Source organism: Centrocercus urophasianus, unplaced genomic scaffold (genome assembly GCF_019232065.1).
Source record: "Centrocercus urophasianus isolate 14NV4802_14NV808 unplaced genomic scaffold, USGS_Curo_1.0 seq_13, whole genome shotgun sequence".
NCBI lineage: Eukaryota > Metazoa > Chordata > Aves > Galliformes > Phasianidae > Centrocercus > Centrocercus urophasianus.
In genome coordinates this window covers 40,792,730-40,808,123 of record NW_024884475.1, presented here as the reverse complement: position 1 = coordinate 40,808,123, position 15,394 = coordinate 40,792,730, and the positions used below count along the sequence as shown (strand labels likewise).

General features: G+C 41.7%; 1 protein-coding gene across 1 annotated transcript in view; it reads right to left on the bottom strand.

Annotated features, from left to right (window-relative positions):
• Nucleotides 1–15,394, bottom strand: part of TECRL (trans-2,3-enoyl-CoA reductase like) — a 51,575-nt gene that overhangs the window by 24,991 nt on the left and 11,190 nt on the right. The window contains exon 2 of the mRNA XM_042812523.1: nucleotides 13,270–13,321. Within this exon, the coding sequence (XP_042668457.1) occupies nucleotides 13,270–13,321 (52 nt within the window). The remainder of the gene's footprint in view (nucleotides 1–13,269; nucleotides 13,322–15,394) is intronic.

Here is a 15,394-nt window from a genome sequence, read left to right as displayed (position 1 = left end):
GTGGAATGTTTTAGTCCAAAACAGAAAAAGCCAAATATTTGTTCTGAAAAAGTAAAAATCTTTTAATGCTATTACCTCGACACATTTTAATTTTTCCACTACAAGAGCAGAAGATATTTTCTTGGAAAGTGACAGTGAGGTAAAGAAAGTAAACACTGAGTTTGCTTTTTACGTTCTGTTTTTAAAAATGAACGCAGAGAAAACTGCTTGATTTGAGACAATACCTGCCAGTATTTAAAACTTAAATTTAAACATATGTCAGCTGACACATTAGAAGGAAGGATATGTGGAAGCTGATGGCCACCTTTAGTTTGAACAAATCCATTGAATGTAACCACCCGCTAACACTGGAGATAAAAAGATGTGCTACTGAACAACCATCCGAACACTTACTAAAATGACAGCTTCCATATCATACCCAGTTGCCACTGCTTCAGTTCATTGCCTGTTCTATAGTTAATTCCATGATTAAATGCCTATTTATCACAGACTATTTATGAAGTTGCGAAGAGAGCGAAGGTTGGAAAAATACACAATGAGGATCTCTCCTACTGGGAAATTAAGTGTGTTCTTTAGGACTCAACCCTGCAAAAGCTGTTCCTCTGGGGAATGAGGAGTCTAAGAAATGCTAACAGAAGCTGACGGACATAGTTTAGAGATAATTAGCATATTGCCGTGAACAGCTTATTTTATTATCAGTTAAATTATTTGCTTCTCACTGTTTTTCGCTACCCATGCATCTGTTATAACAAATAGGGTTAATAATTACAAGCAATACCTGCTGTGATATGAATAGGATGATGTGAACAACAAAATTACTGTAATCAATCAGCAGCAGTGTGTTGCTTAAATTTGCAGAAGTATGGGAAATTCTGGGGAACACTGCAGCACCAATAGCCCTTACATAGTCACCAAAGTCAGGCATTAGCTGAGGAATGAAACAGCCCTAACCTGTATGAACTGAGCGTGCCTGAAATATGCTCATCACCTTAACCAGACTGTCATTTTGATATGTCTTGCAGGAATAAGAGGTTGCTTAGAAATGCTTACATACTGCTATGGAGGAGAAGGTATTTTTGTATGCAATATTTGGAGGCAAATATAGAGACACATAGTTTATCTGAAAACTAACTTACTGAGGTCTTTCTTTGACAAGTAAATGCCGAACAAATATAGTCATTCTATGTCCGTGACCTTAAACAGCGCTGGTCGCAAATGTTCTTTCTCTGGGTTGGAGCAGATGTGCTTGAGCACTCTCAGGAACAGACAGTTATCACTGTATTGACAGTTGCAGCCTTGCTGGACTGAGGTTTGCCTGCCCTTGCTTCACAGAACTGACAGCAGGAGGCTGAATGCTGAAATGACTTGAAGCTGTTGTTTTCTGCTTTGCTTTGGAAGAAAAGGCTGTGGGATTTGTTGTGCTAGCATTGCATGTGAGTGATTCTTGGGCATGAAGGCAGTAAGCAAGGCACACCTAAGAAAGCACAGTAAAACTGAACTGGGCTACAAGACACAGAAAGTAAGTATCCGAAGGTATTACTGTGCTTACTTTCACTGACAGCTGCTCAGCACTGTACTGGCACAGAACTGGGCTAGTGGAGCCAGGTGGGGAAAAAAGATGCTGTTTCCACCCCTTGCAAGGTCCTGACAGCATGGGGCTGGCCCTCCAAAGGCACCTGCTGGATCCAGAGTCTTTGACAAGGCTGTGTTTTTTGTTGTAGCTGGACCTTTGATGTGCTGTATCAGAACGCCCTGAGAGGGAGCAAGATCTTGAACAAGATCTGTGTTTTTGTGAGAAGTCTGTGGAAAGAGCAGACCCAGCATGTCCCATTCAGTAAAATCTCAGCAGGTTTTAATAGCTCCATACCCAGGGATAAATCCCTTTTCTTTTTCAGCTTCCATTTCCTCTGTGGTGCTTAGGGACGTGATTTAACAGAGGGTTGTTAGAGTTAGGGTTGTATGGTTAGGTTGCGGTTGGACTTGATCTTTAAGGTAATTTCCAAACTGAGAGATTCTATGATTCTATGATTTGTTTCATTTGTAAGCTTTCCAGTCAAGATCTTTGGTCAGGTGTTTCCCAAAGGCAGCTTGACTCCTAACTGCTATGACAACAAAAATAACAACTCTTTTAAGACGATGAAAGTTGGATGAGGAGTGGTTTGATCAGGCTGGCAGGCCAAAGTGATGCCTGCAGACCTTAGCTATACCAACAGTATGCCACCCTGTGCATTTCTTTTTCCTAAAAAAGTCCTCAGACTTTAGCTATATTCCGATCAGGTAATAAGAGACAAATTTCTTAAGAGTCAGCATAGTTTGTAGTAATGAAGATCAATTGTTGTTAGTAGCAAACAGAATATTATTTGTCATTTAGAGGTTGATTTCTGTCACTAGCAGATTAAGCTTTCAATTTTCCATTTCAAACAGCTTGACACTGAGACTAACTGAAAATTTAGACAAGCAAAAAGCATCAGACACTGAAAGCAAGCAAGCATGAGAACAATACTTTTATGCATATTCAAATAATTAGGGGGAAAAAAGGAAAGAAAAACTTGCCTCATGCATTTCAGTTTTCCTTGTTGCCTTCTACAGATGTTATAATTAATTTTGATCTTTGCGTGTGGAATTGCATTTAAATTAATGTGCATGAGCAAGGGAAGGGGTGAGGCTCACCTTTTGTTTCATTAGTAACAATCACAGAGCAGAATACAGAGAAACAAGAAAACTGATAAGGGAATGCCCCTAATTCCTGTAACGAGGTGAGGAAGTGTCAGATACACAGTGCTGCAGTAGTGCATCTAAATAAAATGTTATGTCTTCCTAAAGACTTCTTAAGCCTTCTTGTAATAAGTCTTTTGAGGGGCAGCTGAGGGAGCTGTGGTTGTTCAGTCTGGAGGGGGCTCAGGGGAGACCTTTCAGCTCTCTGCAACTGCCTGAAAGGAGATTGTGGCGAGATGGGGTCAGCCTCTCTGCCCAGGTAACAGTGATAGGATGAGAGGAAATGGTCTTAAACTGTGCCAGGGGAGGTTCATGTGGGGTGTAAAGAAAAATTTCCTCTCAGAAAGAGTTGTGATACATTGGTACAGGTTGCCCATGGAGGTGGTGCAGTCACCGTCCCTGGCAGTGTACAAGAACCATGGAGATGTGGCACTGGGGGATGTGGTCAGTGGGGATGGGATGGGTTTGAACTGGATGATCTTAGTAGTCTTTGCCAGCCTTAATGATTCTGTGATTTTATATAAAACACAGTTTTGTCTGCTGACAAATTTGCTGTTGTGCAAGAAATGACCCAAACATGAGAAATTATTCATTAAGGGACATGCAATTGACAAATTGTGTTTTTCAGGGACTAGAAGGTAATATTCCTTATTTGTCTTGCCTGCTCATGTAATAAGATAAGATTTCTAAAAATGCAGCTTGATGTTTGGTGGTTTAGGCCTAAATCACCTAGATCTCCTCACTTTAGGAAGTAGTCGGTGGTCCAACAAGCTCAGCTTGTGCAGCAAAGATAGCTCAAAACTCATCTGTACCTCCACCTCAGATGTAACAGGCGGAGGAGAGTCCTACCCCAAGCCCTAGCTGTGCTTCTTTAAAAGCAGTTCTTAGCCAATTAGCTAATAAAATATGCTAATGAATTATCATTTTCTTTCAGTATGTGACTGTACAGCTCTCCCCCCAGCCTCTAATCTAATTAGAATGCATTCCCTCACTAACCCTAATAGCAGCATTTTATTTTTCAACTAATGGCTGCGCCAATGCCATCAACAATCAAGTGAACAGCATTTGAGTTGCCACGATTTCTTCCTTAGTGCAAATTCAATTCTCGTAAATTCATTCTTAGATTCACCACACTGAAAATGAATCCCCACTAATAAGAGGACTAAATTGTAGCTTCTCCAGAAGCCATGAGGAAGAAGCAGCACAGAGCTGCCCTGCTTAGCAGATCAGATAGATGAGTCAGCAGCTCTATGATGCCCCTCATGCTCTCCCTGGGAGAAGTTTATTTTGGCTGATTTAATTCTCCCATCCCAACACTTTAATTACATTAAGTGGAGGCTTTCTGAAGCGCAGCTATGAGGCTTGGGAAACTGCTCTTACCCTCTCTGCATACTGGCGATAACTAAATGCAAGAGCAGGAAACGGTTGGATGTGCAGAGAGGAGTTAGAAGTAGGCACCTAACTAACACTGTAACTGGGAGTCAGGCAGAGAGAGAGGCCAGCCTGCATTTTACATCAGCACAGCCAGCAAATGAGCAGCAAACCCAGAATAACTTGCACGTTGATTATTTCAATGGTGATTATTTCTAGCAGCAAATAGATTCAGGATCATTGAGGTTTGGGGACAATTTAGAAAGAGGCAGAACTCCCCACTACATTACTTATATTGTAAATCATTTTTTCAGCTCCTTGTCTTTGATTACCTGCATTCATTAACTTGAAATAATGGTGAATATCAAGTTTTATTTGGAAGATTTCTTATTTTGATTGTCCTTAGACATTCTCCTCCTGCTCAAATAGCACAAAAAAAAAAAAAAGAAAAGAAAAAAAAAAAAAAGGCAGGGTATGAACAGAAGAGAGCAAACAAATGCAAACACATCGCTGTTACAGGGTGACATGTTCCACATCAGAGGTCTAGGCAGGGTCCCCTGCTCTTGTTCTGCTCACCTGAGATTCCTCTTATTCTAGCATGAGTTCTTTCCTGTTCTGTTATCTCAGCATGTTGGCTGACTTCTGTAAGAAGTCTTGGCACTTTTTGTGCAAACATATGCAGCTCCTCCTAAGAGAAACTGCTGCATCTTTTTTGCAGAGCCATCTGCCCAACTCTGGTGTCCAAAGGCATGGGAACCCTTTTGAGAAAAACCCTGATGTAGACACAGAACACATTTAAAGCCCTGAAGTGATCTTGACCCTGCCATCATCATCAGGCATCTCATTAACGGCCATGAGATTCTTTTCACAGTCATGAAGAACCACTGGGGGTTTTCTCATCTTGAATTCCTTAAATCAATGTTTAGCCCATGTGAATGTGGTGGTGAACAGCAGGTTGAAGTTGGAAGTCAGATGAGATCATAATACCAGAATTTAAATTGAGGTAGGAGCTCTTTAAAAACAAAAGTAACTTTGGCATCTTCAATTTACAGTTCAGTAGGCTATAATCCTTCATTTTATCTGTGACTTGCACATTCTCTAGGGCCTGGGTTACTTCTGTGGGGCCTTGTAGTGTCCTTTTCTCAGTTGAGCCACAGGCACTGTAATAAGGCATTTTGTAAGTAACAACAGGCAATTCTGATAAACAATTTTAGTTGTTTCTCATCTAGATCTGTCAATTGCATCTCCTGCAAAGGAAAGGAAAGCGAAGAATCTAGCTATGAAATTTCCTTTTCTTAATGAGGCATTTAAATAGCATCTCACATTTGTTCTCCAGTTGTTTACATAGGATGTCATTTGTGATGCATTGTTAGAGCCCTGTTAATCTCAGCTGGGAACAATATCCCAGAGAGCAGAGAAGACCAGTTCTGCTTCAAGCTACATCTCTATAGATTCATTGCCTTTTCTTTCGTTATATTATTCATCTGAAATTATAACTGTAATCCAGCTAAAAAAATGCAGTAGCATAGCATCAGATAAAGCATCTGCCAAAAAGAGAAAAAAAATGTGAGTTTCCATTAAAGACTTTGAGATGATCTTCTCTTTTCTATTTCTGGTTTGAAATATCCCTCTTTTTTTTCCTGAAGATCAGCTTATTTCATAAGCCTTTAATGAATAGCCTAGCTTTTGTGTTCTAGACAACCTGCTGCTTCCAGTTCAATAGGTCATTAGGCATATATTTAAGCCATTAATTGTCCCAAACAGTTCTTAGGGAATCACAGCCAAAACAGACAAAAGAGTGCAAGGTAGATAAAAGGTGGGTTAATCATTCCTATTTTATAGATGAGAAAATGAAGCTTGAAAGGGATAAAGTGTCTAGTACAAAATTCACCCAGGTCAATAACATGACTCCCATTGGTTTCAAACTAAACATTAAAGATCTGTGTCCCAAATACCAAATTCATTTCAGTGTAAATTAGGAAACTTTAAACACCCCAGCCACCCCACTGACATTTATTGTTGTCTTTAAAGACCAAAATACTTGAAATATTTGTCCTAGAAGTGCTGCTTGAGGTCATATGTGGCTAAATGCATTGCATAATGACCCTGCATGTGGCAGGGGGGTTGGAGATTCATGATCCTTGAGGTCCCCTCCAACCCTGGCCATTTTGTGATTCTTTGGCACCAACTGCATAAGCCAAAATTCAACCATAGTATTAGTTACTGAATTGGTTTCTTAGTACAGTACGAACTGAAATTATTCTTTATAACCACATTTATATTTCAGAAAGCAAAATTCAGGGGATGTCTGATCAAATACTTCTCAGACTGATTTACTATTTGCTATATAACTAACAAGATTCAAGCACTCAATAAAAGTGAACTGCAGCTGCCTGGTTTTCTCTCCTTTTCTGGAAGGCTACCAGGTAACTGCAACATTATGACTGCAGTTGAAGCACACTTTATCTTTCCTTTCCCTTTGGAAAACTGGCCAGAATTGTTGTTTTTTTGGTTTTTTTTTTATAATTCCCTCTGATTGAAAGGGAGAAAGCATCTAGCACAAAATTCACCAAGTGACTCCCATGCTATTGTGTAGGGAGATTGCAATTTCAGGTTTAAGTATGAGTTCTAAGTTCTTAGTCCCTTTGAAGATGAAAATAACTAAGTTAACTCAGTTTGGCTTCTGCTTTCTTTTAACTATGTTATGTCAGTGATGCCACTCTCATTTTCTGGCTAGCTATTAGAAAAGAAGTGAAACCATTCCCAGCTCTTAGAGATAGGCTGCAATTGCCTTGATAGATAAGCCATAAATTAAAGCCACAAATCTATGCCAACAGATCGGCACTTGCATTTTATGTAGAGAAATTTGCACAGATGATGTGGCACAATTAAGCTGATTCGGAGGTCATTCTCCTGTAACTTCTTGCTGGAGAGATCAGATCTGAAGCTGACTGTTCAGGCTGGCCTCCTGGCTACATCAGCAAGCCAAGGCAAGAATTCAGGCTTCTGTTCTGACATGCATGCTCTACACTGACAGGTTGCAATTTACTCGTGGATCAGATCGGACTGGGAGCTGGGGAGGAAGATGGCAGAGATTTTCCATGGGAAGATCTGTTGCTCACTTTGTGCTTAGCTTTGCAAAAGAAATAAAGAGTTCAAATATGTATGGAGCTCACTGTGCCAGTAGCAGTAAATTCAAGGAGCTTGTAGTCAGGTGAATGGTGTCAACAGGCACAGAGAATTAAGACGACCTTAGATGATGTCATTTGAGGGATACTTACATTCAGTGTAACCTAGTCTCCCATTAGTATCTGCTGTGTGGCTAAGACAGGAGACAAATCAATTAGAAAATGAGATCTCATCATGTTTTCTCCTCCTAATCTAGTCATTTTCATTTTGGAGTTCAGTGCAGATGAATGAGTAATTTACCCAGATGAAATCACTGTACTTCATACTGCCCATTTGCAATAACTTCCCCTCCCTGGTGTTTCACCTTCAGTGTTAATTTCTAGTTGAGTTATAAATGCCGAGAGAGGAAAAATTATTGAAAACAATCAGTGAATGTGACTGCCAACCCTGTGCATCCTGTGAATCTGTGCTGGGGATGCAGATGGGCCTGTGAACTTTGCAGCAAGACAACCTGCACAGGAGGATATTGAGAATTCATTCATCTATGGATTCGAGCTGTGTTTCTGGGGTAGTATGAACTGTGTAGGATAAAAATGGGGAGGAATGACATTGAGATTTGTTAAAAAACTCTATTTTGCAGCTCCCTTCCTGCCCAGAGAGTGCTGCTGGCCCAAGGCAACTCAGGCCAGTACCAGATCATGGCCCTGTTTCCAGTACATTGGCTTTTTCAAAGCCTGAAGTCCTAGTACAAATCAGGAGAAGGATCCCTCTTGAGGGTGCTGTGTCCTAGATATGATTTATTCGGGTCTCTTCAGTTGGTGAGATACATGAAGGGCTCATGGTTGATTGACAGGCCAGGAGTAGGAAGTCAGCTTGGGAGAGCCATAAATAGTGTAACTCAGCTTCTCCAAGTCCCCAGCATGTGTATTCACTGGGCACGTGAGTCTCTCCAGGCATTAAAATTGACAGATTTCATTAACTTGCTTCAACCTGAGAATCCAGCTGTAACAAACAGTGTGGAGAAATCAGAGGAACTGCAGGTTCTCAGCAAGACTGTTATCAAGCAGTCCTGACTGTACAGAGCCTGTAGGCAATGCAGTGGCTTAGCAGTCACCGTTCTTGCTGATACTGCTCTTAATGACTAATCCCCACAGCATCCTTCCCCACCTCTTTGAGCCCTGCAGTTTAACGCTGCGGACAGCCTCTAGGGGGAAATTATGTGATGCAGAAAGAACAGCCATCCTTTCCAGCAGCAGTACTGCATCCAGCTCTTGCATTTTTGCACAGCTCACACAAAATGGAGAATTTTTCCTTAAGCCTTTTCACTTGAAATCATGCTACGAGTTCTTGGATATCATTAAAAATATAGAAGACATAGAGAGTTCAGGAAATATTTGGACAAGGCTCTTAGTTAAATGGTCTGATTTTGGGGTGGTCCTGTGAGAAGACAGGTCTTGGGTTCAATGTTCCTTACAGGTCCTTTTCACAGAATCACAGAATGGCCAGGGTTGGAAGGGGCCTCAAGGATCATGAATCTCCAACCCCCCTGCCACAGGCAGGGCCACCAACCTCCCCATTTAATACCAGACCAGGCTGCCCAGGGCCTTGAACACCTCCAGGGATGGGACATCCACAACCTCTCTGGGCAGCCTGTTCCAGTACCTCACCACTCTCTCTGTGAAGAATTTCCTCCTGACATCCAACACATGATGTGAGTCTATGATACTTTGCAGGACACTGTGCAGGATGAGAGCAGTAGTTGAAATCTGGCAGATGCATAGCAATGTGTTAGGATGCATTCAGCTCACATGGAGGAGACTAAAGGGGAGAGGTAGGCTCCCAGCATGAAGTAGGAATTGCGTTGTTTCTCTCCTTGTCCTCTCTCCAAAGGAAAGCAACAAAAAATATTTTGGTGGTTTTCTAGGGGACGTAGCTCTCAGGATTTCTATAGAAACATCTGCTAAGAAGCAGTCATAAGATTGTACAGCACACCACTGAAGTTTCATAATGTCCAGAAATTATGCTGTTTATTCTTGAGTGCCACCTACTGACAATTTCTTTTGTACTGATTTACTTTCGCTAATGCTCCTTATTTAACATACCTTATGTAAAAAGTTTTGCTAGCTTAGAAAGGGTGGCCTGCAGAGTTGGATCTCAGTGATTAGAAGTTAGCATCTTATTGGGACAGCTAGCAGCTTACAGTGTTCCTTATTTCTTGAATACTTCCAACTCTGCAGGCTGGGATATTCTCCATGTGATGTTTTCAACCCTTGCTTCTGCTTTTCTTTTTCCTTCTGTCCATCGCCAGGCTTCTTGCCATCTGCCCTACCTCACTTGCCTGCTGCTTCTGCCTGGAGGGCAGTTTCTGATCTCCCTAAGCTCATTCTGCTGACTTCAAAGTTTAGTTACATTTGTGCTACCTCCCTGTGCAGAACAATGCGTCCAAGATTTTGTGATGGTGTTGCAGTGATCTTATTTCCCCCCCTCCTTTCTGTTCTTCCTCCACTTTCAAGAACCTTACCAGAAACTTCTGTGCAGTAACCCTGAAAATACTGAATGATCACTGATTCCATTATACTACTTGTTCTAGACGTATTTTATTTTAGTTACTCGACACTTGGATTAGCGTTATTATTACTACAGTTCTCCATTTTCTATCCATAAGATATCCTCCCCCACTGGTCCAATACTTTTTGAAAAGACAAAAATAAACTGAAGGTGAAGATTTATTGCCAAGGACAAAAGCTTGCAAAGTTTAGTCTGCAAGAATGGCAGTCTGGATCTGCCACCTGCTGCAGAAACTGATGGCTGGAAAGCTGCAGCAGGACACTGTTGTTCTGTGCTGACCACAGTGCTGTGCATCTCTGCTATGGTGGCTACAGTGTCCAGGGGCTGATCCGAAATTGCACTCTTCAGTCTGAAGAAAGCCTTTGAATTCCCATGGGAAGGGCCGTGTGTCTTAGATAGTTACCTCCACTAAATGCTTATAGATCCCTGAATCTCCAGTGATATAACTGGGATTGCCCTGCTGAACTCAGTGCCACAGAAAACAGTGTTAGCTTTGGCTGGGATTGTTGGAGTTTTATTGAAATGAGACCTGAGGAATAATAACGTTCCTGGATTTGAGTATTTTTTCATATAAATACAGATGCAAACTAATATTTGACTGACTTAGAAACTACTAAGCAGCAGCATGTTATGTGTCACTTGCATTCCGTTTCTTTTATTTAATGATTAACAGTCCCCTGCTGCAATTCGTAATTCAGTCTTTCTCCTCTGTTCTTCACTCAGGCAGCAAAACCTGATCAGTGACAGAGACGATGCTTGTGAAATTACTGCACAGGGGTTCCTCTCTCTCACTGAAGGGCTGACAAGACACCAGCTGAGGAGAAAGCTTAATTGCATGGGTGATCAAAGGATAGTGCACAAGGACAGGGAGACTGTAAGGGTGTCCGTGTAGGAGTGTTTTAGCAAAGATTATAGGGAAGATGTGAGTCTGGCACACATGAAATGACAGAAATGAATGCATGAGCTAGTACAAATAGACACTAACCAAAGGCATCCACAGATCAGCTTCAGCTGCTTCGTGGCTCTTGCCTAAAAGAACTGTATTCTGTAAGCTGTCATCCCCCAAACTACACAGAGGAAAAAAGGGAAGGTTTGTCCTTTGCCAGTGGAAGAGGAGAAGGGGGTAACCTCACAGAATCACAGAATCACCCGGGTTGGAAGGGACCTCAAGGATCATGTAGTTCCAACCCCCCTCCTTAGCAGGGCCACCAAACACACACATTTAGATCAGGTTGCCCAGGACCCCGTCCAACCTGGCCTTGAACACGTCCAAGGACGGGGCATCCACAACCTCCCTGGGCAGCCCGTTCCAGGGCCTAACCACTCTCCTTGTATAGAACTTCCCCCTAACATCCAACCTAAATCTTCCCTCCTTCAACTTGGATCCATTTCCCCTAGTCCTGCTGTTGTCAGCCCTTTTGAAGAGTTTATTCCCCTCCTGGGTGTAGGTTCCCTTCAGGTATTGATAGGCTGCAATGAGGTCACCCCGCAGCCTTCTCTTCTCCAGGCTGAACAAGCGCAACTCCCTCAGCCTGTCCTCATAGGGGAGGTGCTCCAGCCCCCTGATCATCTTAGTCGCCCTCCTCTGGACCCTTTCCAAAATCTCAATGTCTTTCTTGTATTGAGGGCTCCACACCTGGACACAGTACTCCAGATGGGGCCTCACAAGAGCCGAGTAGAGAGGGACAATCACCTCCCTGTCCCTGCTGACCACCCCTCTCCTGATGGAGCCCAGGATCCCATTTGCCTTCCGAGCTGCAAGAGACCCTCATGAAACCTGTAGTTTCATGAGAGACCTCATGAAACAATAACACCCAGGCTGAGCTGGAAAAGAGAGATCAAAGCAGTGAGCTGGAATGGGAAGAAACGACACAGGACACTGTGACACAGTGTACTGTGAGAACAGTGGGAATTGAACTTAGAAATTGAGGACTGAAAAAGCATTGAAGGTACTTGTCAGCCCTTCCCTGTGCTGTAAAGGGCCATGCTGATAGAGATTCAGTTCATGGTTTGTACTATTCCTTGTTGTACTGTTTCTTGCTTTCCTTATATACAGCTCCACTTACATCACTGGAAGCATTTGAGAGGTAAGGTACCTCTGTGTATGAAAACAGGTGCCATTAGGATGGCTTATATGCAAACTTGTACCATTTTACCCCAAATTAATTAAAAACTTCATTATAGTTAAACTGGGATAAGTCTCTGTGCCAGTGATCAGCTGATTTAAGCTGAATCAATATAAACCCAGTTTCAATTGATTTAAGAGAGCATCAGCAGAAAAGCACGCCATTTCACAAAGTGAGGGGAGAACATATTTTTATTGAAACATTAAATCTTATGCACTCCTTTGGTGCTTCATTTCTAGCCTGTGTTTGTTTGCCCTTTATTTCCAACCCTCAATTCTTTTGCATCTTTTTCTTATCAATTTAATAGCCTAGTTCAAGTTAGCAGGCATTGTACAGACCTGCTTATCCCATGTGAGTGACATTCAAGGCTATGAATCCTCATCGCAAGGAGCATGCTACTTTCCACAGGCAGAGAAGGAGAAATGTGCTCCTGTTCTAGGAGCAAGACATCAAAATTGAGCTCTCTACAAACACATACAGTATGCAGAATTCAAGGCCCACCATACATACATTTACACCTGGTAGCTTTCAGGTATATTTGGCCTCTCTAAAATACTAACCCAGCAATTCATAAAGAATAAAGGGAAATGCCATCAAACTTTGGCACCCTGCTTTGCTGTTTCTCTCACCTTTCCTTCCATTGCCTCTACTGTGAGCTGGATATATATGACTGGAAGGTGGTAGAAAGAAAGCATCCAAAAAAAACTGTTCCCTGAAAGCAAGAAAAGGGCATCTTTGAATGTAGTTGCTCATTTCATCTCATGAACAAGGTCCATATCTACAGTCTGTATGTGCCAAAATTATACATTCCTGTGCTATTTTTTTCTTCACCCACGGACACAAAAACAAGAAAGTGAGGCTAGAAAAATGGGAGTTTGCCCAGACCATTAAGGAACTGGACAGCATTGAGTTAATTGAGAACTTTGCCACCTTGCCTCCATGATCCCAGAAAAGTCATTCAATCACACTGTGCTTCTGCTCCCTGCTACAGTAGCTGTTCGGTCCACGTGGTCTATTTACAACCAGCTTGAAGCAGTCTAATGTCATCTAAGCTTATCAAATACAACCCTGGGAGAGCAAATGCAGCTGAGATCTTGAATTGGCACTGTAATGTTAGAAATGGGATAGAAAAATATTGTCCCCCTTGAGCTAGTGGTGTTAAATAATGTAGTCCTCTCCTTCCAGCCTTTCATGGCTGTGATAGCTACAGTAGAACCTCCAGATGCTGCTCTAATTTAGCACTGGAGCTGTCAAGCCAGCCTCAGCTTTTGTGTGAGATTTCATGAAAAATAAATTTGACTGCTTCTCCAAACTTAAAGGCCTCTAACCATACCTCCAGCCTGCTGGCCACAGTACTTACAGGCTTTGTGAAATTTGTGTTTCACATCTAGGAGGGTAGATGATGGAGGTATCTAAAAAAGAAAACAAAATGCAGGCAGGTTAATTTTTCCATCTTTTTCAATCTGAGATGCCTTTCCCCCTCCCCATAGACGTAGAGACAATTCAATTTGTCTGTAAGTTCTTCAGGCAACAATAAAGCAAATCATTAAATTCCCATCTCACATTTTATTTGCATCTTACCCAGGCCACTTTTGCAAGGACAGCTGAACGCTAAAATTCCAAGGTCAAGAGGGAAAGCTGCTGGCCCTGCAGAGGCAGCAACTGTCCCTAGGATCAAACTAATGGGACATCTTTGTTAGCTTTAAGCTTAGGTTCAAGTGTGTTAGGACTTGGCTCTTAGACATGAAGACATTTTCCTCTGGATCCAGTAGTACAGGGGGGAATCTCTGTCCTTTCTGTGTGAAATCAGTTTCTTTCTGCAAGCTGTCTTTTGTGTGCAACAAAGCAATTCAGGTGTCACAGTGTTAGGTAGCAGTCTGGAGGCCATTTAGGCTCTATTTTATTATGTTTATTGATTTCTTAACACACTTTGTACAAAGTGTCTGAGAAACACAGCAGGAATTTATTAGACTGAAAGGCTTAGAAGTAAGTAGCCTGAATTTACAAGCAAAAGGAATGGAACACTTCAGAAAGAAATATGTTAAGCTTGAGATTGAGGTGGCAGTGGCAAGGGTCTGGTCTTAACAAGACCATCCCTTTGCAGTTGATGCTGATTTAGTATTCTGTGTTGATGATTTAATCTCAGAGACTAAGTAAATTAAAGTGTATCTTATCTCTGGGGACCCGCTTTGTCTCTAGTGAAAGACCTTATGGTTACAGCCAGACAGCAGAATGCAGAAAGCTTCCTTCCCCAAGGACTTCAGGTACCTGTGCTATGTAAAATTCTGTCTCAAAAGCTACCAATCATTACAAATAAATAAACTTACATCATTTGACACCCAATATGAATATCCAATATACTTGTCATTAGCGCATAGGAGTGAGCCAGTATTTTTCTAGTGAGAATATGAAGAGGCAGAAAAAAGTGTGTAAAATTAAGATTTTTGCTAGCTCTGTCTTTGGGTTTAGATGAGAATACTTTCTTTTCCACAGTTAGAAAGAGATTTTCTAGGCACTGGTAAAGTCCTGATTTGCTGTCATTCCATGCAACTTCCAGTAGAACGGCGCATCCTCACGTGCCTTCCTTTTGTAATGTGTACAGCTACTTTGGACTTGAACAGGAGAGGTTGGTTTTAGTTTTGTTCTTTGTTTGTTTAATTATTGTTTTCAGAGACTCTAAAAATACCTGAAATTGCCTTCTTTCACCTCGTAATTTCACATCTATGAAGTCTGGATCCTAGACATGGATGCAAGTGGTGTTATGTGGCAACAACCATAAAGTACCCAGGACCTTTCAGGTGTCCTAGAGCAGGGAAGGTTTGGAGGTTTTCCAAGCTCAAAGAAAGGAAGCCAAAAACCTTGCTCAGGACTGATAAAAATCAAGGTATTGCCAAGACAGATAATGACCACATTAGCTTCTCAAACTGGGTGCTGAAAGAACTAGTACTAAATACTGATTGCTGAATACTATGAGTCAGTCACCTTACCTCATAACACTGTTAACCTGAGCACACTCATAGCATAGAGCAGCCCAAGAGCCTCTTGATCACCCCTTGAGTAGGAATGCCCTTCATGGTTGCATCTCCGTAGAGATCCCTTACACCTTGATGACAAGATACCTTGCTGATAGAGATCCTTGGTAAGTGATGAATAGTTTTAAGCTTTGTTAGTTTTACTATATTATATCTTAGATTGATTGTGCTTATATAAACTCTCAGACATAAATCACTGACCAAATCCAGGAGTGGATTCCATGATTCTGTGGTTCAAGGAGTTTAGAAAGCAACGGGGTCCACCCTGAACCTCAGGACTCAATGAGAGAGTCTCCTGAATGAGTGTGTTTAACCCTATCCTCTGTGCAGTAAATAATCAAGTCTACCCCACCATCTCAAACCTTGCTAAGCTTCTATCTTATTTATGTTAATCTTTGCGAAGTAACTATGATATCAATACATTCCTGCTTCCTTCTTATGAGTGAGGTGTTT